Source organism: Gopherus flavomarginatus, chromosome 3, assembly GCF_025201925.1.
Source record: "Gopherus flavomarginatus isolate rGopFla2 chromosome 3, rGopFla2.mat.asm, whole genome shotgun sequence".
Lineage (NCBI taxonomy): Eukaryota > Metazoa > Chordata > Testudines > Testudinidae > Gopherus > Gopherus flavomarginatus.
The window spans coordinates 113,413,920-113,437,817 of NC_066619.1; the positions used below are offsets into that span (position 1 = coordinate 113,413,920).

The 23,898-nt window shown below is 45.7% G+C and overlaps 1 protein-coding gene across 2 annotated transcripts in view; it reads right to left on the reverse strand.

Annotated features, from left to right (window-relative positions):
* UHRF2 (ubiquitin like with PHD and ring finger domains 2) overlaps positions 1-23,898 on the reverse strand; it is a 183,135-nt gene that overhangs the window by 115,416 nt on the left and 43,821 nt on the right. For both annotated transcript variants that reach the window (XM_050943082.1, XM_050943083.1), the window contains exon 2: positions 7,686-7,928. In XM_050943082.1, the coding sequence (XP_050799039.1) occupies positions 7,686-7,928 (243 nt within the window). The remainder of the gene's footprint in view (positions 1-7,685; positions 7,929-23,898) is intronic.

Consider the following 23,898-nt stretch of genomic DNA (forward strand, 5'->3'; position numbering starts at 1 on the left):
CCTAAAATACTTAACTTTAGGAAAAGCAAATACATATGTACATACACATGTCCAATCATAGTAATTTATTTATGTAGGGGTGTTTTTGCAGACTCAGTAACATACAGTTATGTTTATTCTTTACTTAACCTAAACAGAACAGAAACACAAATAAGAACATGCAACGCACCTGTTTGTTTGTTTCTTTTGCTTTTTTGGTTGCAAGGTCTGTTTGTTTTTTAAAGACTTGCTAGCTAGTAAGTCTGCTTCTGTGAAAAGAGATATGTGTATGTTTGTTAATGTCACCTTTCAAAGCAAAGACTTGTTAGCTAGCTGGGAAGCAGTGAAAAGTGATATTAAACATGCAAATATAATTTTTCACAGCAGACTTACTCAGCCCTGGCAAGCTAGGGGACAAATTAAGCCTTGGATGGGAACATGGGTAGGGAAGCAGTGGAAGCCAAGAGTGATGGGGTGGACAGGTGAAGGGCCAGGGGCGGCAGCAGGGGCCAAGGGTGATAAGTGGGAGGGGACGTGAGCCCTAGCTCAAAGCCCAGCAGCAGCAGCCTGAAGCCCAGTGGCCAGGGGATGCAACCTGCTGCTTTGCAGCCAAAGCCTAGAGCCTGAAGCACCACGGTAAGAGCCCACTACCATGTGGCCAGAGCCTGCTGCCCGCCACACCAGGGCTGAAGCCGGAAGCCTGAACTTCACCATCCCCAAGAAGGTGGGAAACTCACAATAGCTGTCTGCTCCTCCAGTTTTTGTGGCTCAAGAGGGGGAACAGGGCCCAACCCTTCCTTGCTGCCTCGCCCTTCACTTCATCACAGCCCAGGAGGCTGTGGCTGCAAGAAAAGCCCCTGGTGGCCGCATGCAGCCACGGTGGCTACATCCGAGAGACACTGATCTAGACAGAGAACATCGGACTGGGCTAGGTTCCAGGCCGAGGTAGGGTCTCATCTATGAGGATAAGAAATTTTTCAATACCCTTCAAGAAGTGCTTCGTGAGCAGGTATGCGAAGATGGAGTGGCCGTCAATGAGGGAATGAAAAGAAGAGATTGCTGCCAACTGTAGCTCCCTAATAGAGCTATTGGCCAATCCTGACTGCTTACAGTGTAGAATGTAATCAAGAATAAGTGTGCTTCATCAACCAGGTGTGAGGCACACCAGCAATAAAATCTCACTATGAATGTATGCATGTTTAGCCATGTCACATCTGCTATTCAAAAGTATCTGTTAACTTATTCAGATGCAGTCAATTTCCTGACACCAGAAGAAGAGGAGCCACGCTTTGAGGAGGAGCATTTGGATTGGGATGCATCTCGAGTCCTGTGAGAGAAGCCATAGTGTTAGGTGGAAAGAAATCAGTCAGCATGGAAGGTAAGTATACCAGGCCTGTCATAGCCAGGTTGCAGCCATTAGTACGACCTGTGCTCAGTAGGCCTGCATTTTGCGAAGTACTTGGAATAGGAGTGGGAAGGAAGGGAAGGCATATAGGAGAAGTGCATCCCACGTTATGAGGAATGCATCCCGCAGCAATCTATGCCCCAAGTCCCACTCTGGAACAGAACTGAGGGCAGCAGGTGTTGTGTTGAGTGTCAAAGGTCTATGGTGGGATAGTTGACTATGGGGTGAAGTGCTAGCATATCCAGCTCCCACTTGTGATCATGCGAGAATATCCTGCTTTGTGTGTCTGCAGTGGTATTCTGGTGTTCCAGAAGGTACGTGGCTGAAATAGAAACGTTATTCTGGATAAACCAGTTTCACAGTCTCCATGCATAACAAGTGGTACCTCACTCCGCCCTGCCTGTTGATATAATACATGAAGGCAAGATTGTCCATCAACACTCTTGCGGTATACTGTTTGAGAAGAGGTAGGAAACATTAGCAGGCATTGCAGACCACTCGTAGCTCTAGGAGGCTGATGCGTAAGATGGATTCGGTTGACGACCATATGCTTTGCACTATGTGTTTGTGTAGATGCACTTCCCAATCAATTAGGGAGACATCGGTGGTTCGGATCATAGCTGGTGATGGTGATAGGAACAGAACTCCAACATAGACCTTGTTGAGCTGTGTCCATCACAGTAGTGAATCCTTGACTCACCCTGGCATGGATAAAAGATTGTGAAAGCTGTGTTTGTGGGGAAGGAATACAGAATGGAGCCACACTTGAAGACATCGCATGTGCAGTCTTGCACATCTGACCACAAATGTGGCCACTGCCATGTGATGAGGTGACTAGACTCCAAGATGGGAAAAACAGAGCTAGTTGGTTGCCAAACTTTGGAACATCAGAGACGGTGAAGATGACTGGAACAAGGGAAGGCTTCTCGGGGCCTCAACCACACCTTGAAAATAGTTGCTTTGGTGCTGGTGAGTAAGATGTAGCCCCTTCAGAAGTGTGTGGGGGGGGGTCCTACATTTAGTCAGAGGTTTTTGCCAATGTCGTTGGGTATGGTAGTGTCACTGAGGGTTGTACTGTTGGGTTCAGGATCACGAGGGGAGCTGGTACTTCCCCAAGTGTGTCGCTGGTTCTGGTGTATATCCTGAGAGAATGAAGTGTAGCTTGGAAGTCTTTATGGGAGTACAGAGTTATCTGTGTGCTCCCAGAATAGTTTCTGGCCATTGAATGGTATGTCCTATACTGTGATTTGTATCTCCTTAGGAAAGCCCAAGAGATGTAGCCATGATGCAAGTCTCATGACCATAGCAGTTGCAATGGATCGGTGACTGGAGAGTCTAATGAGGCTTGTAGAGCCATACAGGCTAGGTGGTGTCCCTCCACTATCAAGGACTGGAATTGCTCCTTTTTAGTCTCTGATCAATCAAGGCTAAGTTTCTCCAATTTGAAGTAGTTCAGATAATTATACTTGGCCATGAGAGCTTCGTAATTTGAAATCCTCAACTGTAGCATGACTGAAGAGTATGTCCTGCATCCAAATAAGTCGAGGCGTTTCCAATCTCTGTCTGGTTGGCTAGATAGAGATTGGTACTAATAGCCTCTCTCCCGTGCCACACTGGGGTGGGATACGAAAATAAAAATTCAGCATCCTCTGCTGGAATATAATATTTTCTGTCAGCGTGTTTGCAGGTCAGAGGGTTGGAAGCTGGGGTCTGACACAGAACCTTTTCAGGTTCAAGAAGAGCTTCACTCATTGATAGTGTGATCTCTGAGGAAGAGGATGTGTGGAGGATATGCAGCAGTTTATGCTACCGGTCTTTGACTTTCTCCAGCAGGATCTGTAGAGAGTTTACAATCCTATGGAATAGACCAGGGGTAGTCAACCTGTGGCACGCGAGCTGATTTTCAGTGGCACTCACACTGCCTGGGTCCTGGGCACCGGTCAGGGGGACTCTGCGTTTTAATTTAATTTTAAATGAAGCTTCTTAAATATTTTAAAAACCTTATTTACTTTACATACAACAATAGTTTAGTTATATATAATAGACTTATAGAAAGAGACCACCTAAAAACGCTAAAATGTATCACCGGCACGCAAAACCTTAAATTACAGTGAATAAATGAAGACTCGGCACATCACTTCTGAAAGGTTGCTGACCCCTGGAATAGATCGTGAAAGTGTCTGAAGTCATCGGCAGATGTAGTGGATGGAGGAATAATCGCCTTCTCAAGTAAGGAGGAGGAAAAATGTAAAGCTGGGGAAGCCTGCTTTTTCCTCATCTTCCTCCTCAGTTGGTACTAGTGGCAGTTCAATTTCCTGACGGTATGACGCCAATGGAGAGGAGTAGGTCTCTAGCTTTGATCTCTGGGAGGGTTCCTGAACTGTGCCCCGTAAATATCCCAAGGGTCCCATTATGGCCACGTTAGTGGGTGTGGAACATGTGGCTGTATCCACGGTGGTCCCTGCCAGGATTGGGGGGGGGGGGGGAAGCTGTCGTATAGCAAGGATTATCCGGTGCAATTTGCCCTCATCCTCCTCCTCACTGGGGAAGTGAGGTGCCATCCTCAGCGAAGAGAAGGAGCAATGTTGAGAGTCTAGAGAGGAAGGTAGAAGTGAGGGGAGGTCCAGTCGAAAAAGGGAAGACTCAGGAGCATCAGATATCAGAAGGTCTTTAGGGTATCTGAAGTTTTGTGGAGGAGGAAAGAACTTAATCAGTACTGTTGTAATGCACAGCACCAAAGAGAGGGTCTACATCCCTGAAGTTTCAGGAGATGGCATCAGAGATTTAGCTGGTGCCAAATGCTTTGTTGGCGCCAGAAAAGGCATTAGTGCTGTAGCTCCTGCAAGTGGGCTGCCTTGGTCCTCAAAACTGGGAAACAGCACCAAGGGCTGAAGGTCTGCCTGGATAGGGTCTTTAGACAGTTTCTTTAAGCTAGTACCAGAGACACTTAGACAAGCCCATGAGCTATGTCCCCTGTCAAATGAGGCTGAAGCCACCAACCTAGTTGGGGACAGAGTTCTGGTGGGCTGCAGCTCAGACTGAGAGGAGGAGGAAGCCCATTTCGTGTCATTCGCATGCTCATAGGATGACTCTCTTGACAGGGTGTGGAAGAGTGAGATTGACAAACGATCTGGTAGAACATGAGGGCCTCTCTGGGGAAGAGTTCGGGTCTGATGCCAGAGGAAGTGATTTCTCCATGAGGAGAAGTTTCAATCCAAGGTCCCTATCTTTTCTGGCTCTTGGTTTCAGATCGAGGCAGTGGGATCACTTTTGAGGGATGTGTCCCTCTCCCAGAGGGCAGATACACTGTGGGTGGCTATCCCTTACTGAGAAGGCAGCCCCACGAGATAAACTTCTTAAAACCGGGAGAGACAGGCATAAGAGTGAAGGGAAAAGGGCTTCTAGCTGGGAAGTGGGAAAAACAGAAGCCTAATCTAGGAGAACTGTAAAGATAAAAATTAACCCAAAAAAGTGTTATACAGATTGAAGGAGAAGGAAGAACAAGAAAAACAACTAGCTACACTACCAGGTAAGGCACAATATATGAAGGAATAGGAGAAGCAGGCTCTGCTAGTGGATTCCATCCCAGACCAAAGGCAGTAGACAAAGAACTGGGGGTGGTTGGACCGCATAGCACTATACATACACACATCCTGCACACCACATGAGAGAAGGAGGGTGCACATGTACAGTCCAACAGGCACAGCTAGCGAAGATCTCTGATCCCAGGTACTGAGGGTGCAGCTGCAGCTACAGTGAAGCACCCACCGGGATATCACTCAAAGAATAACTACTCAGTTTCCTTCAAAAAGTCTCATAAAAAGGACTTTTGCCAAAGGTTTATGGAAAGTCCAAGTAAACTGTATCTTTATTGCCTCCTTCAAGAATTCCATTTGGAGAGGCACAGATGCAACACTGGTTTATCCCTATGATATTTAATCTAAGTGTTTCATAACTGTTTGAAGTTATTTCAACTACGATACCTGGTAGTGATGTTACTATCTAGAACATCACACCTAGTGCTTTAAAAAACCCTCCAGCAAAATTGTTGATTTTAATGACAGGTATATTTTTGTTAGCAGCTAAGCTACTTCATTCTTAAGGTCCTTCAGAACTATGGAGAATAGCATTTGGTTCTGGTGACTTGCTGCAAATTAAATTGTCACTTTTCTTACATCTTTTCTTTGGAGACCACAGTTTCTGACAGCACCTTCCTTTTAGTTACCTGAGAACAAAAGCCATCTACACAGCCTCTGTTGTCAAGACTGATGCAATGAAAGTGTTCAACTTCTCTGCAATGTTTTTAATCCTTCATAATTCATCCCTTTATGACCCAAGAGTCTAGCAGATCCAACGACACTCTTGCAGGCTTCCTACTTCTAGGTAAAGTATTTCTCGATGTTTATAAAGCAAGTAGTGAGACAAAATTACTTTTTGCCATCTTATACCTAAGCATGTTATAGTTCACGTTCCTTTCCACTGGTTTCCCTTGAGTAGGATTTTTTTTTTTTAATTATATTTTTGGCTTGAATAAACTCTTATAACCTGCCATTTAACTGGAATTTTAAGGAAGGATCTCTAGTCAACAGAATGCACCTGACGTCAAGAAACTGCAAAGAATTTAACACCTGCATTCACATATTAAATACTTTTCTGCATATCCTAAAACCAAAGTGCTTGAAGGTGATCTTAGAGAAGATTTGGCAGTTCTCAACAACATCGTGATGGCAGAATTTTCTAACTGCCTCCATGGAGATGGTTCACTGAGGCAGATAAGGCAATCAAGTGGTCCCTTTCTGTGCAAGAAGGATAATTTACCTCCTCCTTTTCACCCTAAAAAAAGGAGGTTGGAAAATAAAATAAACTTAAGAAAACACCTACCTTAATTTCCTAAAGGCTATTGATAAGTGTTTATTTTAGCATTTCTCTTTGAGAAATTCATCTTTTCTAGGTTCTTTCTGATCTGTAGTGTTTTACTTCATCCTTCATCTTCTTCTAGGCTATGCCTACACTGGCAACTGAATGAAAAAAACTTGTGTCTTGGAGGGAGGAAAGGGGGGTTTAACACTTCTGAAAGACAAAAGTTCTGCCCACAACAAGCGCCAGTGTGAACAGAAGTGCTCTCCTGCCGTCAAAGCTAACACCACTCTCGCTGGGGGTGGAAGGTTTTTTTGTTAGCAGGAGAGCTGACAAACAGCAGCATCACTGTGTGCCTTTTAGCAGCACCGCTTAACGACACAGCCGTGTTGCTAAAAGCTGCATACTGTAGATATAGCACTAATGAAAGAGGAAATGTGAGCACAGGGGCTGAAGAACAGGCTTTATATTTCTAGGGTAAGAAAGAAAGAAGAGGGAAAATTAGTGGATAGGAAGTGGGAAAGCCGGTGTGGGATTGTTGCTGGATAGTGCAAGTGATGTATGATGTGTGTGTGTGTGTGTGTGTGTGTGTGTGTGTGTGTGTGTGTGTGTGTGTGTGTGTGTGTGTGTGTGTGTGTGTGTGTGTGTGTGTGTGTGTGTGTGTGTGTGTGTGTGTGTCTCCCATCAACTGCACTGATATTGTAACAACAACAACTTCTTGGACATATTAAAGTGACTTCATATCGGGAGACTGAGCCTCATGAAGATGTTTCTCCAACTTGCAACTCAAATTGTAAGCCTGAGCTAGGTCATAAGTAGCACACTTTTCTTTCATCGCCTTGAACACTTCCCTGCACATAAGACACCTCTCAAATTTCTCACAAGGTAGACAGAAGCTGGACAAAGCAGAAAAGAGGCTGCCTATCACGAAATCTGTAACTTCTAGTTTGTCCATCTACATTGCAGCAAGACTAGATCATCTGCCCAGATGAGGAGAAAAAAAGACCAGGTTTTTCTAATACATTTGACCTCTTACTGTGCAAATTTAAATCTAAACATTTTACTATTCTAGGCCCAGTTCAGCAAGTTACTTACACATATCTAACCTTAAGTATGTGCCTTCAGTATACTGATCAGAGCCTTAGACATCATAAACTAAACACCTAAATCCCATCATGATGAAGTTACCTACTGTACCTGGAAACTATAACAGATGTATGATCATCATTTTTAACAAATCTTTATTTAAAACAACCCATACACTACAACTGGCCCTGATTCTCTTAATACTTATACACATGCTTAATGTTAAATTTGAAGTCAGTGGGTCTATGCTCATGTTTAAGGTTAAGCACATGAAAGTGTTTGAAGGATCTGGGTCTACATAAGCTATAGAACTGAAGCTGGAAGTACAAAACAAGATGATTTGAAAACTTGCAAATACCTTATACAATCCAATGCCAGGATCAATGAGAAATGACCGAGCAGATGTAGATGGCTGATTGGGCGATCCACTCCCTGTTGTTCTCTTGACTTTGTTCTTACAGTTGGCAACAACACATGGGTTGACTTCTCCATCCTTCTTAGTCAAGGAAGTGGCAGGAGTATCAGAATCAGTTCGTATCAAAAGCTGAACGATGTCATTTAGTCCAACATTGTAATCGAATAAAGTATGTCCATCTTCCAGCTGTCAAAAAAAGTAGATTTTATTTTGCAAAGCTCTATCTTAAGAAATATTGCTAAGATTTCCTCTTAACACAATAATTCCGTAGAATAGAAAATTGTAACGCATTTTGTAAATTACTAATTAAATGACTACTATGTGGTCATTGGTTTTGTCGGTTTCTTGCTAGAATTGAACAGCAAAACCCTTAAGTTCAATGAGACCAAGATTTCACCCAATGAGATTACTCACAGGCATAAAAACTATACATGTGCACCTTTGCATGCTTTGGGCCTTACCATATGCATAGGCACCGACTCTATGGGTGCTCTGGGGGTGAAGCACCCACAGGGAAAAATTGGTGGGTGCTCTGCACCCACTGGCAGCTCCCCACACCACCTCCCCGACCCCAGCTCACCTCTGCCTCCATTCCACCTCCTCCCCTGAGTGCGCCGCTGAGTCCTACTTCTGCCCCACTCCCTCCCAGCACTTGTGCCACGAAACAGCTGTTTCACACTGTGACGGGTTGGATCACAGAAATCCCCTTGGGAGACACCACCTGATGTGCCAAGACTACTTCTACCCTGCCTTCCCTGCCAGCTCAAGACCCCAGCACCCTGTCTTGCTGAGCCAGACAGTCTCATCTGCTCCAACAAAGATCCAGGGTCTGAATTACTTGCCCCAAAGCTGCAGGTTTACCTGAAAGCAGCTCAAAGAAATGTGCTGGTCTTTAACACTCAGATGCCCAACTCCCAGTGAGGTCTAAACCCAAATAAATCTGGTTTACCCTGTATAAAGATTATACAGGGTAAACTCAAAATTGTTCTCCCTCTATAACACTGATAGAGAGATTTGCACAGTTGTTTGCTCCAACATTCATAACATTGAATACAAAAATGATACATGCATGCAAATAGGATTAATACATTCAGTAGATCACAACCTTTCCGGAGATATGTTACATGGTATATGTGGCATAAAACACATTCTAAGCTTATTTCCACAGAGCCTTATGGGAGGTACCGTCACACATGCAGCAACGGGTGTGAGGGAGGGGAAGCAGGAGGAACATGGTGTGCTTGGGAAAGAGGTGGGGCCAGAGTGAGGATTTGGGGAGGGGTCCAATAGGGGCAGGGAGAGGGCAGAGTCGGGGCGGGCGTGAGCTCCCACTGGCACCAAGGAAAGTTGGTGCCTGTGGCCATATGAGGGACAGTCTTCACCCATCGATATATTTTGCTTTCTGCAACCAAATCTCTGTACAACTTTTTATGAAGTATGTACCTGAATACTTGGACACGAATATCTAAACCGTAGTAAAATTTATTCATCTGAATTTGAGTTATTGCTGATTATGTACTAATGTATCATATGACTTTTAAAAACAAACTTTTTATTTGTGGATAATCCAGCACCATACACAAATGAACAGACCCTTTTCTCAATCTGTGTATTATATAATTTTAATATTAGCTTTAACAAAAATTTTAAATCTGAAATGGTCCAATTATTTCCTACTCAGACTGCAGATCACAAGTATACTGTCTCCAATACCATTATGTGGTTACGTGTGGGGAAATGAAGTTTTACTGACAACCACTCTATTGTGCACAATGTCACAATTCACCCTTTCCCAATCTTTTCAAAGCAGCAAGTCAATATTTTAGAGAAATAATCTTTCACTATTATACAGTTTTCTAAAAGCAGCGAAGAATCCTGTGGCACCTTATAGACTAACAGACGTAATGGAGCATGAGCTTTCATGGGTGAATACCCACTTCGTTGGATGCATGTAGCGGAAATTCCCAGAAATTTCTTCACTGCTTTTACAGATCCAGACTAACACGGCTACCCCTCTGACACCTGACAGTTTTCTAAAATATCCAGACAGCCACAAAAGGGGGTAAAAATAAAACTGAAAAAAAGTATGTTTACCTTTTGAAACAAAAACAGAAATACTTACAGTGTGAGATTATAATTAGAGAAAGAATGCAATGACATATTAGGCCTTCAGGCTTCTATCAAGAACACTCACAAATTGGATTTAGGAAAGAAAGTTTGCTACTCCACATTTAAGACAAGAAGGGGTTAAACATAAGGGTTTATTTACCAAGTGAGTCTTGTTAACTTGCCAGTTAAGAACTATGGCCCCTGAGCCACAAAGGCACTCAAGTCTTAGATTTAGATGCCTAAATCCCAGTTTTAGGCTCTATTGCAATCCACGAAACTCCTGCCCAGTCCTGTAGGCACCTAAACTCAGCATCTAAGTTTTCAAGGTAAAAACATTCCATAGGCACCACTGGACATGCACAATGCTGACTCTCTAGGCACCCAGACACATCTATCTAAACTCCAGAGCTATCCATGAACTGCGGGAAGAGAAGCATTCTTCTGCCTCAGTTGCAGGCAGGCGTGTTCTAACCATGAAGCTATGGGATATTCTGATATGGGGCTCACTCAAGAGTCTAAAGTTGCAGCTGTTCCACTGTGATAAATAAAGGAGTGACTGAAACAAGGGAACTCCCACCTCCCTCATAGATGCCTTAACCATCATCATGATGTGTCACTCTCTTTTGTCCAGTGACTATTAAACTATTCATCCACAGAAGAACAGTCACTCAGTCAGAGTGAGAGCATGAGTATGATTCTAGTCCAATAGTTAGGGCATCCACCTGAGAGGGCCAGTCCCTTTGATCCCATCACTCTTTCATTATGTATCCATAGTGGAACAGCTTCAACAGAAGAGACTGTGGGAACTCCACATTAGAATATCTCATATCTCAATGGTTAGAGCACACTTGTTCAAGTCCTACCTCTGTGTCTCCTTCTCCTCCTTCACCAGAAGTGGAGTGAGGGGACGAGAACACCTGGGTCCTCCACATCCCAGGCAACACTAACCATTGGGCTAAAAGTTGTAAGGGAGGGCAGGGAAGGCACCTCCTCCCAATAGTGTGTGTGGAGTGAGGCAGGTGCCTAACTCATTCCCACAGAAAACAAATTTTCTCTCTCTCTGCAGGAGAGGGGTTGCCATTCGCGGATCATTAGCAGAGACAGATGCCTCCCTGCAGCCTGGATGTAGGCATCTATCTCTGTGAGACAGGCAGGGCTTAGGACACTACCCTCATTGGACTTCTTCCAGTGAGTCAGGGAAAATGAAACTTATCCTACATCAGAATTTTAATCTTGTATGAGCATACGAAATGCTGGAAAACCAAACAATGGGTGCGATTAGTATTCTTCCCCCACTTTTCTTTGAAGGGAAGGAAAGAAGATTTCCATAAGAATATAAGAACTGTCATACTGGATCAGATCAATGGTTCATCTAGCCCAGTATCCTGTCTTCCAACAATGGCTGTGAACCCCCCACAGCTCTCAATGCCCCATTTCAGTCCTCCAAGTGCTCCTAGGGCTTGGCTACACTTGCAAGTTAGAGCGCATTAAATCAGACCCGGGCGCCCTAACTCCTGACGTGTCCACACTGACAAGGCACTTAAGAGCGTCTGGAGCGCCCCTGGTACTCCGCCTCCAAAAGAAGCATAGAAGTTGCTGTGCCCAGTGCTGTGATTGGCCTCCAGAAACGTCCCATAACCCCTTGAAGTCAAGTGGCCACTCTGGTCATTGTTTCGAACTCTGCTGCAGGCATGCAGATATCCCCTTTCAAAGCTTCATTTCTGACAGCCGGCATGCTTATCTGCTCTGGGACACAAAGCAAACCATTACTGTGGAATGCTGTTGCTGCGGAGGCAGGTGTGTGCATGTGAGAGAGGTGGGGGATGATGTCAGGGTTTCCCCCTGCCACTGTCTGAACTTAGGCAGCATGACGACATTTTCTGCCCCCCAAAACACAGTCTCTCCCCCACTATACACACACACCACACTCCCTGTCACGCACAACCCATTTGAAAAGCATACTGCAGCCACTTGCACACTGGGATAGCTACCACAATGCACTGCTCTCTGTGGCATTGCAAGAGCTGCTAATGTGGCCACGCCACTGTGCTTGCAACTGACAGTTTTCCCTGCTTTTCCTCCTGGTGCCTCCGAGGGCTGGCTTAACTCCCGGTGCTCTACATCTGTAAGTATAGCCATAGCCTTAGTTACACCTATTAAGGGACTTAAAAGGCAGTAAGACAAGCTTCTATAAATACATTAAGAGAAAGATGAAGGAAGTGTAGGTCCTCTACTTAGCAGAGAAGGAGAGCCAGTAAGAAAAGGAAAGAGTTTTTAAATGCCTATTTTGCCTCAGTTTTCACTACTAGTCAGTTATTACTAGATGCTTAACGCAATTAATATTAACAAAGGGGAAGAAACGCAAGCCAGAATGGGAGGGAGGAGCATTTAAATAAGTTAATATATTCAAGTCTGCAGAGCCTGAAAAATTTACTCTTTGCTACTTAAGGAATTAACTGAAGCAATCTTGGAACCATTAACAATTATCTTTGAGAATTCATGGAGGATGGATGAGGTCCCAAAGGGCTGGAGAAATGCAAACACAGAAAAAATTTTTTTGTTTTGTTTTTTAAAAAGATAAAGAGGACCTGAGAATTATAAACCAGTCAGCCTAACTTTGGTCCAGTATCTATCCAGGTTCAAATTATTAAACAATAAATTTAAGCATCTACAGGATAATAGCATTTTAAGGAATAGCCAGCATGGATTTACCAAGAACAAATCATGCCTAACCAATCTAATTTCCTTCTTTAACGGGGTTACTGCCCTAGAGGATAAGGGGCAGCAGTAGATGCAACATATCTTGAATTTAGTAAGGCTTTTTTAATATAGTCCTACATGACAGCCTCATAAACAAACTAGGGAAATGTGATGAAGTTACTATAAAGTGGGTGTACAACTGGTTGAAAAAGACCACACTCATAGTTATTATTAATGGTTCACTGTTAAACTGGGAGGGTGTATCCAGTACGTCCTGGTTTAGTATTATTTAGTATGTTCATTAATGGACTTGGATAATGGACTGGAAAGTACACTTATAACATGTGGAAGGCATCAAGCTGAGGAGTTGCAAGCACTTTAGAGGACAGGATTACAATTCAGAACAGTCTTGATCAACTGGAGAACTGGCCTGATATGAACAAGATAAAATACAACAATCACAAGTGCAGAGTTCTTCACTCAGGAGGGGAAAAAAAAAAAATCAAATGCACTGCTACAAAATGAGGAGTAACTGGCAAGGTGGTAGTACTGCTAAAAAGGATCTGGGGGTTATAATAGATCACAAATTAAAAGCGAGTAATGATGTGATATATTTGTAAAAAAGGATAATACTCTGTGGTGTGTTTACAGGAGTGAGGCCTCAGTTAAAGTACTGGGGTCCCAGTTCTGGGCATCACACTTTAGGAAAAATGTAGAGTCCAGAGGAGAGCAACATAAAAGGTTTAGAAAAACTCGACTATGAGGAAAGTAAAACAAACATAGTATGTTTAATCTTGAGAAAAGATGACTGAGAAGATCTGTTAACAGTCTTCAAATGCATTACAGGCTATTATATAAAGAGGACTGATCAATTGTTCTCGACATCCACTGAAGGCAGAACAAAGAATTTGCAGCCAGGAAGATTTGCAGGATAGTGAAATATTGGAATAAGCTTCCAAGGAAGGCTGTGGGATCCCCTTAATTGGAGGTTTTTAAGAACAGGTTAGACAAAATTCCCATCAGCTATGGTCTCGGTATATTTGATCCTGTCTCAGAACAGTGGGCTGGACAAGATGACCTCTCAAGGTCCCTTCCAGCCCTACATTTCTGCGATTGATGAACTTCAGCAGAAAGTTGAACTATTCTTTGATGTAAAGGCTTCCTCACGGGTGAGGTTCCACATTAGATTTACCCTTTAGAGGATTCTTCCTTTCCTGACGTCTTTATTAGCATTTCAAAACACACAAAGGCAAGGGGAGATGGGGATAGTTGGTCATAATTCACTGCAAATGTTTCAGTGAATAGCTACAGTGGCTGCTATAACTGAGTTGGCAAGTTTCTGTTTCTAAAGTGTTTTCCAAGATAACGAAAATTTATATTGAACTAAATGGTTAAGATGAAATGAAATCCCTAAAAGAATCTTTTTTTCCCCCTCCACAAATGGTGAGACAAGTAGCAGAGAGCATTAAATTGAATGCACCTGTTAAGACAAAGTTATCTGTATTTCTGGGAACCCTGCTGATGCAATGGATTCTATTTCCTCAGGGGGGTAATCAGACTTCTTCCACTTGCCGTATATACTACTACTGACCACACCATTTCTTGGATAAGGATAATTGTATAGCTCTTGAGTAACTAGTTAAAAGTAGTTCTAAATTTCTGTTAACTTCATTTATGTCTACTACTGGCTAACAATATTTGCCAACTAGAGCAACAGCCTGCAAGCTATACACTGCAAAACTGCAGAATTGCTATCCAACAGCTTCATGATACAGAATGTTAAATGATTCTTAGGTGCCATGTCTCCACCTGCTCAGGCTATGGAGCTAAATGTATCATACTACTTTAGCCTCACTGCCCTTCCTTAGGGGGAAAAACTCTATTCCCCTCTTAAGGGTTACTACTGCTATAATTTGCAATATAGAGAGACAGACTGACTGGGAATGTGTACAGATAACTTTCCTTTATATTTGAACATTTTCCCATGTATGTGTCAGCTTCAGTGAACCAAAATTGTTTAACTCTCCCCCCTACACACACACCAAAAAAACCTGATAATAGTCCTAAAGCACAGTAGGTAGAAAGTTTTATCAGAGCCAGGTAGCTAGTGTTTTTTGTAGCTGACAAGAAGCCTTTATCTAGTTATTTTTCTGGACCACAAAAAGTTCTCAGAGTATCCAGGATTAGTTTTGTAGACTGTTTCCCAGAGAGAAAAGTCAACTAATCTACATGCGGCAGATCAGAAGCATGACTAGCATTAGCACCCAAAAAAAGCCATCACGGCCCTTTGGATTCAGCATTCCTGCTACTCTCCTTCCCCTCTATACAGACTAGGTAAAATTAATGGTGCTACGCCTGGTCAGAACTGCTAACTATTTCTGATTACTAGTACTAAGAGATATAAAAGAGTGATAACTATGGCGATGGTGTTCTTCCTTGTTCCTCATAAAGGATCTCTTGTATCTTTAATTCCTGTATTCAACTCAACTTCAGCTGAGCCACAAGTCTTGCTATTAGAGCACCAGGGAGAGCAGCATGGGCATAGCTGTGGAAACAGGATTTAAGTAGTTATAAAGAGAACAGGAAGTGTTTAGACTGACAGTTTCCTTGTATTCCAAAATCGTTGGAGGGGGGGGTTTGAAGGGAGAGGGGGTAGTTTGTAATTCAGGGTGAATAAAGAGATTCATTTTTAAATCTCTATATTAATTAGCTAAATAAACCTACCTGAATTAAATCTCAAATTGACAATCTACATTAAGGCCTAACGTTACTATAATCTAGAGTTGCTGATTAATTGAAGTTAACATGTGATTAACCTCAAAAAAATTAATGGCAATTAATCACACTGTTAAACAATAGAATACCAATTGAAATTTATTACAGACAGTATTTTGGGATTTTTTTACGTTTTCAAATAGATTGATCTCAATAACAATACAGAATACAAAGCGTACACTGCTCACATTTTTATTTCAAATGTTTGCACTGTAAAAATGATAAACAAAAGAAACAGTATTTTTCAATTCACCTCATAGAAGTAGTGTAGTGCATTCTCTATCATGAAAGTGCAACTTACAAATGTCGATTTTTATATATATACATATCTATATATAACTTCACTAAAATACAAAACAATGCAAAAAACTGTAGAGCCCAAACGTCCATCGAGTCCTATTTCTTGTTAAGACAAACACATTTGTTTCCATTTATAGGAGATAATACTGCCTGCTTTTTATTTACGTCACCTGAAAGTGAGAACAGACGTTCACATGGCACTGTTGTAGCAAGGTATTTATGTGCCAGAGGCTATGTCTACACTACGGGATAATTTCAAATTAACAGAAACCGGTTTTATAAAACAGATATTATAAAGTCGATTGCACGCAGCCACACTAGGAACATTAATTCAGCGGTGTGCATCCATGGTCCGAGGCTAGCATCAATTTCCAGAGCGTTGCACTGTGGGTAGCTATTCTGTAGCTATCCCATAGTTCCCGCAGTCTCCTCTGCCCCTTGGAATTTTGGGTTGAGATCCCAGTGCTTGATGGGGCAAAAATCATTGTCGCGGGTGGTTCTGGGTACAGCCTCACCCCTCCCTTCATGAAAGCAGCAGACAACCATTTCGCGCCTTTTTTCCTGGGCGAACTGAGCAAACGCCATAGCACAGCAAGCATGGACCCTGCTCAGATCAATAGCGCAATCGTGGACATTGTAAACACCTCGCGCATTCTCGTGCTGTCTATGGTGAACCATGAACCGCAAAGGCAGGCGAGGAGGAGGCAGCTATGGCAGCGCGGCGACGAGAGTGATAAGGACATGGACACTGAATTCTCCCTAACCGCGGGCCCCTGTGCTTTGGAGCGCCTGCTGGTAATGGGGGAGGTTCTACCGATTGAACACCAATTTTGGGCCCTGGAAACAAGCACAGACTGGTGGGATCACATAGTTTTGCAGGTGTGGGACAATTCGCAGTGGCTGCGAAACTTTCGCATGCGTAAGAGCACTTTCTTTGAACTTTGTGACTTGATTTCCCCTGCCCTGAAACGCCATAATACCAAGATGAGAGCAGCCCTCACAGTGGAGAAGCGAGTGGCAATAGCCCTCTGGAAGTTTGCAACGCCAGATAGCTACTGGTCAGTCGGGAATCAATTTGGAGTGGGAAAATCTACTGTGGGGGCTGCTGTGATGCAAGTAGCCAAAGCAATCATTAAGCTGCTGCTATGAAAGGTTGTGACTCTGGGAAACGTGCAGGTCATAGTGGATGGCTTTGCTGCAATGGGATTCCCTAACTGTGGGGGGGGGGGGGCGATAGATGGAATCCATATAACTATCTTGGCACCGGAGCACCAGGGCACCCAGTACATAAACCGCAAGGGGTACTTTTCAATGGTGCTGCAAGCAATGGTGGATCACAAGGGACGTTTCACCAACATCCACATGGGATGGCCAGGAAGAGTTCATGATGCTCGCGTCTTCAGAAGCACTACTCTGTTTAAACGGCTGCAGCAAGGGACTTACTTCCCAGACCAGAAAATAACAGTTGGGGATGTTGAAATGCCTGTCGTTATCCTGGGTGTCCCAGCCTACCCCTTGATGCCATGGTTCATGAAGCCATACACAGGCAGCCTGGACAGCAGTCAGGAGCTGTTCAACTACAGACTAAGCAAGTGCAGGATGGTGGTAGAATGTGCATTTGGCTGTTTAAAGGCGCGCTGGCGCACATTACTCACTCACTTAGACTTCAGCCAAACCAATGTCCCCTTTGTTATTGCTGCTTGCTGTGTGCTCCACAATCTCTGTGAGAGTAAGGGGGAGACCTTTATGGCCGGGTGGCAGGCTGAGGTAAATCACCTGGCCGCTAATTACGCGCAGCCAGACACCAGGGTGATTAGAAGAGCACACCGGGAAGCGGTGCGCATCAGAGAAGCCTTGAAAACGAGTTTCATCAGGGGCCAGGGTACGGTGTGACTGCTGTGTTTGTTTCCTCTTCATGAACCCCACCCCCCTTTATTGACTCCTTTCCTGTAAGCAACCCACCCTCCCCCTTCGATTACAGCTTGCTTAAGGAAATAAAGTCACTATCGTTTAAAAATTATGTATTCTTTATTAAAAAGTAATTCTAAAAAGAGGCAGAGAATTAACAAGGTATCCCGGGTGTGGTTTGGGAGGAGGATAGGAGGGAAGGAAAAGGCCATTAAGCACATTTCAATGTAATGACAGCCTTCTGGTTGGACTGTCCACGGGGGTGGAGTGGGAGGGTGCACAAAGCCTTCCCCTACGCATTCTTACACATCTGGGTGAGGAAGATATGCAACATGGTGAGTGGTGAGGGTGGTTACACAGGGGCTGCAGCGGCACTCTGTGACCCCGCTGCTCTTCCCGAAGATCCACCAGACGTTGGAGGATATCAGTTTGATCACGCAGCAGCTCCAGCGTTGCATCTCGCCACCGCTGATCTTCCTGCCTACACCTCTCATCTCGAGCGTCTCTCCTATCCTCACGTTCACTGGCATCTTTCCTGTACTTTGTTACCACATCCTTCCACTCATTCAGATGAGCTCTTTCATTGCGGGTTACTTCCATGATTTCAGAGAACATTTCATCTCGCGTCCTCTTCTTCCTCCGCCTTATCTGAGCTAGCCTTCGGGATGGAGTAGGGAGGCTTGAAAAATGTGCAGCTGCATGAGGGAGGGAAAAAAGGGAGAGAAGTATTTAAAAAGCTACATTTTACAGAACAATGGTTATACTCTTTCACAGTGAACAACACTATTCACCTTACATAGCACATGTGATTTCACTACAAGGTCGCATTTTGCATCTTAATATTGAGTGCCTGCGGCTCTGGTGTTACAGATCTCACAGATGCAGGTCCGGGAATCACAATTCAGCTTGCATACGTCCATGGTAAGCCACTGTCTTTCAGCTTCTCCAGCCTTCATATACACAGTGCCCTCTGATGCTTCTTGCCTGTTAACAAGCAGCAGCAGACGCCAACCCCTCCCCTCCCCAATCCAATTCTCTAGGATTGCTTTATCCCTCCCCCCACCGCATGGCTGGTATCATGGAAGATCACTGCTAATCACCCCCCTTTCCCCCTCCCGCCACCACGTGGTTGCTAGCTGGGAAGATTCCTGCTGGCCAAACGCTAAAAAGCTAAAAACGCTATCCTTCCTCCCCTCCCCCCGCTTGGCTACGTGCAAGGAAGGATTTCTTTTAAGCAACAGCCCAGGAGGAAAATGCCCATCTCTGTCCTCTTAATTAAATTCCTTAATTTCAACCAGGTTACCATGAACGATATCACTGCTGAGGATAACACAGCAAGATAAAGAACAGATGTTTCTTGAATGCCAGCAATCACCGGGACAGTACGCAGCTAGGCTTTGTCATGCAATGATACCCGATTACTTGCTACATGCGTGGCGTGGTAAAGTGTCCTACCATGGTGGACGGAACAAGGCTGCCTTGCCCAGAAACCTTCTGCAAAGGCTTTTGGAGTACCTCCAGGAGTGCTTCATGGAGATGTCCCTGGAGGATTTCCGCTCCATCCCCAGACATGTTAAACTTTTCCAGTAACTTTACCGGCTGCGAATGCATCCCAAGCCCTCATGGTAAATAAATCATTAAAAAAAGCTTGCTTTTAAACCATGTTTTATATTTACAAAGGTACGCTCACCTCAGGTTGTTTCCATGGCTTCACTGTCTGGGCTAGTGGCTTGGGAGGGCTGGGAGGGTAATTCCGTCGGGATCACAAAAAGCTCCTGGCTGTTGGGGCTGATGGAGTGTGTGTGCTCGCTGCAAGGTCTTCCTCCTCTTCCTCCTCCTCCTCATCTTCCCCCTCCGCAGAATCCTCAGCCATGGTTGAGATTATAACCCCCACCTCGGAATCCACGGACAAGGGGGGGGTAGTGGTGGTGCAGCCTCCTAAAATTGCATGCAGCTCAGCGTAGAAGCGGCATGTTTTCGGCCCTGACCCGGATCTTCCATTTGCTGCTTTGGTTTTCTGGTATGCTTGTCTGAGCTCCTTAACTTTCACTCTGCACTGCACTGAGTCCCTGGTTTGGCCTTTGGCCATCATAGCCTTGGAAATTTTTTCAAATATTTTTTCATTTCGTCTTTTGGAACGGAGTTCTGTTAGCACTGAATCCTCTCCCCATATAGTGATAAGATCCAGTACCTCTCGTGTGGTCCATGCTGGAGCTCTTTTTCTATTCTCAGGAGACTGCACTGTTACCTGTACTGATGAGAGCTCCAGGCTGGCCAAACCGGAAATGCAATTCAAAAGTTCTCGGGGCTTTTCCTGTAGACCTGGCCAGCGCCTCTGAGTTCAGATTGCTGTCCAGAGTGGTCACATTGGTGTACTGTGGGAGGTGCACCCGGAGGCCAATAACATCGATTTGCGGCCACACTAACCCTAAACCGATATGTTAATATCGATTTTAGCGTTACTCCTCTCGGTGGGAAGGAGTACAGAAATCGATTTAAAGAGCCCTTTAAATCGATATAAAGTGCATTGTAGTGTGGACGGGTACAGCTTTAAATCGATTTAACGCTGTTAAAATCGGTTTAACTGCGTAGTGTAGACCAGGCCAGAGATACCGAACATTCTCATGCCCCTTCATGCTTCGGCCACCGTTCCAGAGGACATGCTTCCATGCTAATTACATTCATTTAAAAAAAAAAAGTGTTAATTAAATTTTCAACTGAACTCCTTGGGGGAGAATTATATGTCTCTGGCTCTGTTTTACCTGCATTCTGCCATATATTTCATGTTATAGTAGTCTTGGATGATGACTCAGTACATGATGTTCATTTTAAGAACACTTTCACTGCATATCTGACAAAATGCAAAGGCACCAATGTGAAATTTCTAAAGATAGCTACAGAACTCGAATCAAAGTTTAAGAATCTGAAGTGCCTTCCAAAAATCGAGAGGGACAAGGTATAGAGCAGGGGTCGGCAACCTTTCAGCAGTGGTATGCTGAGTCTTCATGTATACTCTAATTTAAAGGCTTTGCGTGCCGGTAATACATTTTAACATTTTTTAGAAGATCTCTGTAAGTATATAATATATAACCAAACTACTGTTATATGTAAAGTAAACAAGGTTTTCAAAATGTTTCAGAAGCTTTATTTAAAATTAAATTAAAACACAGATGGTATTCGTTTAGTGTGATCCTTGCCCTTGCTTTTCCTTGCTGAGTTTTCCAATGTCCAGTGGCACGTATTTGGATACTTTAAGCTGCACACAGGCTTCAGAGTGATCGATCAGTTGTTAACCAGCTAGAACCCCAGATCAGCAGCTGAGATGAGTGGAGCTGGCAGCTGGTAGAGCTGAGCAGGGCCAGAGACCTGGACCCTGTCTGGGAGAGGGCCTGCGATGGAACTCCAATCGGAAGCAAGGTGAGTGGGGCTGCGGTGGGGACCCCAGCTGGCAAGGGGCCAGCAGTCGGAACCCCCAAGCGACAGCAGGCTGAGCGGGTAAGTCCACCCAGCTCTGGGGTTTCGGCGGTGGGCTGAGCATCTCTGCATGCCCCAGCTCTGGGGTTTCGGCTGCCAGCTAATGCCAAGTGGGGTCTCAGCACCCACTGCTGGCCTGGGGGAAGGAACCCCAGCTGGCAGTGGGCTAAGTGGGATCCCGGCTGGCAAAGGGCCAGCAGCAGGAACCCCAGAGCGGCACACAGCCCGCCGCCACTCTGGGGTTTCCACCACCGGCTCCTGCCAGCGGGGTCTCAGACCGTGGCCAGCCTGGGGGAAGGAACCCCAGGCCAGCAGTGGGCAATGAGTGGGACAGGCGGTGGGATCCCAGCTGCCAGGAACTGGCGCTGGAAACCCCAGAGTGGTGGCGGGCTGAGCAGCTCAGCCCGCCACCACTCTGGGGTTTCAGCTGTCAGCTCCTGCCAGCTAGGGTCACAGCTCGCTGCCAGCCTGCGGTTCCTTCCCCAAGGCCAGAAGTGGGTGCTGAGTGGGACCAGCAATGAGACCCTAGCTGGCAAGGGCCAGCAGAGGGAACCCCAGAGTGGTGCCGGGCTGAGCAGCTCAGGCCACCCTGCGTGCCATCAAAAATCGGCTCGTGTGCCACCTTTAGCATGTGTGCCGTAGGTTGTAAACCCCTGGTACAGAGCATGCTTTCAGAAGTCTTAAAAGAGCAACATTCCGATGCAGAAAAAGACAGTTACTCACCTTTGTAACTGTTGTTCTTCGAGATGTGTTGCTCATATCCATTCCAGCTAGGTGCACGCATTTCCGGAAGATTTTTACCCTAGCAACACCCGGCGGGTCGGCAGGTCGCCCCCTGGAGCGGCGCCGCCATGACGCTGGATATATACCCCTGCCGACCCGTCCACTCCTCAGTTCCTTCTTGCCGGCTACTCCAACAGTGGGGAAGGAGGGTGGGTGTGGAATGGATATAAGCAACACATCTCGAAGAAGAACAGTTACAAAAGTGAGTAACCGTCTTTTCTTCTTCAAGTAATTGCTCATATCCATTCCAGTTAGGTGATTCTCAAGCTTTACCTAGGCAGTGGGGTCGGAGTGAGATGTCGCAGAGTGCAATACGGCAGAGCCGAAGGCTGCGTCATCCCTAGACTGCTGAACCAGGGCATAGTGGGAGGCGAAAGTGTGGACCGAGAACCAGGTCGCTGCACGGCACATTTCATGAATGGGCACATGAGCGAGGAAAGCAGCTGATGATGCTTGCGCCCTGGTGGAGTGCGCAGTCACGTGGCCCGATGGGACGTGAGCCAAGTTGTAACAGGCGTGGATGCACGACGTTACCCAGGAGGAAATCTGCTGCGAGGAGACAGGAAGTCCTTTGATCTGCTCGGCCACCGCGACAAAGAGTTGGAGGGTTCTGCGGAATGGCTTAGTTCATTCTATATAAAAAGCAAGTGCTCTACGAACGTCTAGGGAGTGTAGCTGCTGCTCCCTGCGAGACGAATGCGGTTTTGGGAAGAAGACAGGGAGGAAGATCTCCTGGTTAACGTGGAAGGCTGGGGCGGGTGAAACAGGAGCCCCGCACACACCATGGAGGGATCCAGCCACCACTGGAAGGAGTCTAGCACGGTCGAGGGAATGGACGACCATGTCCATAGGATCCCTGGCTGGACGGTATTGCGAATTGAGCCAGGATTGGAGGGGCCGTAGGCGCAGTCTTGCGTAGTTTGTTACGAACATGCAGGCCGCCATGTGGCCCAAGAGAGCGAGGCAAGTGCGTACTGAAGTTAGCGGCGCTGCTTGCAGCCTCCGGATGATGGCCGTCAGAGCCTGGAACCGTGGCAGTGGTAGGCAGGCTTTGGCAAGAGTCGAGTCCAAGGTGGCACCAATAAACTCTATCCTCTGAGTGGGGATTAGAGTCGATTTTTCCACATTGATCATTAAACCTAGATGTAGGAAAAGGTTCTTGACAATGCGGACGTGACTGAGGACTCGCGTCTCAGAGGTCCTGCGGATAAGCCAGTTGTCTAGATATGGAAAGACGTGTATCCGACTGCGGCGAAGGTGGGCAGCGACTACAGCCATACATTTGGTGAATACCCATGGGGCTGGAGACAGGCCGAACGGGAGGACCGCAAACTGAAAATGCTGCCGGAGGGAAGTTCTCGCGACCTTTTTCCCCTAGTCGAGGATCGCCGTAAACTCCTGCCATGTGTCCTGCGGAAGCAGCTCCTTAAATTTGTCCGCCGCCGCCCAGGTGTTGTAGCTATAGCGGCTAAGGAGGGCATGCTGGTTGGACACCCGGAGCTGGAGAGCTCCCGTAGAGTAAACTTTACGCCCAAGCAAGTCCATGCGCCTCGCGTCCTTTGATTTAGGGGCTGGGGCCTGCTGGCCATGGCGATCCCTCTCGTTAACCGACTGGATGACGAGGGAGCAAGGAGGAGGATGTACATATAGATATTCATAGCCCTTTGAGGGCACCATGTACTTGCGCTCTAGTCCTCGCACAGCGGGTGGAACAGAGGCCGGAGACTGCCATATTGTAGTGGTATTGGCCTGTATGGTTTTGATAAATGGGAGAGCCACTCAAGTGGGGGCATCGGATGACAATATGTCCACCACTGGATCTTAGACCTCTGGGACCTCCTCGGCTTGTAAGTTCATGTTCTGTGCAACACGCCTGAGGAGGTCCTGGTGGGCTCCGAGGTCAATTGAAGGAGGGCTGGCCGACGAGGTTCCAGCTACCGCCTTGTCAGGGGAGGACGAAGATGAGAGACCTGGAACGAGCGGGTCTGAAGAGGGCTCCGCCTAAGCATTGTGTCCGTCTCCCTGGGGAGCTCGGAGTCCTGTGGCTGGGTCACCCTTTCCTCCATAGCAGGAGGGGGAGGGCGGGTAATCGTGGCCTCCGGTGCCC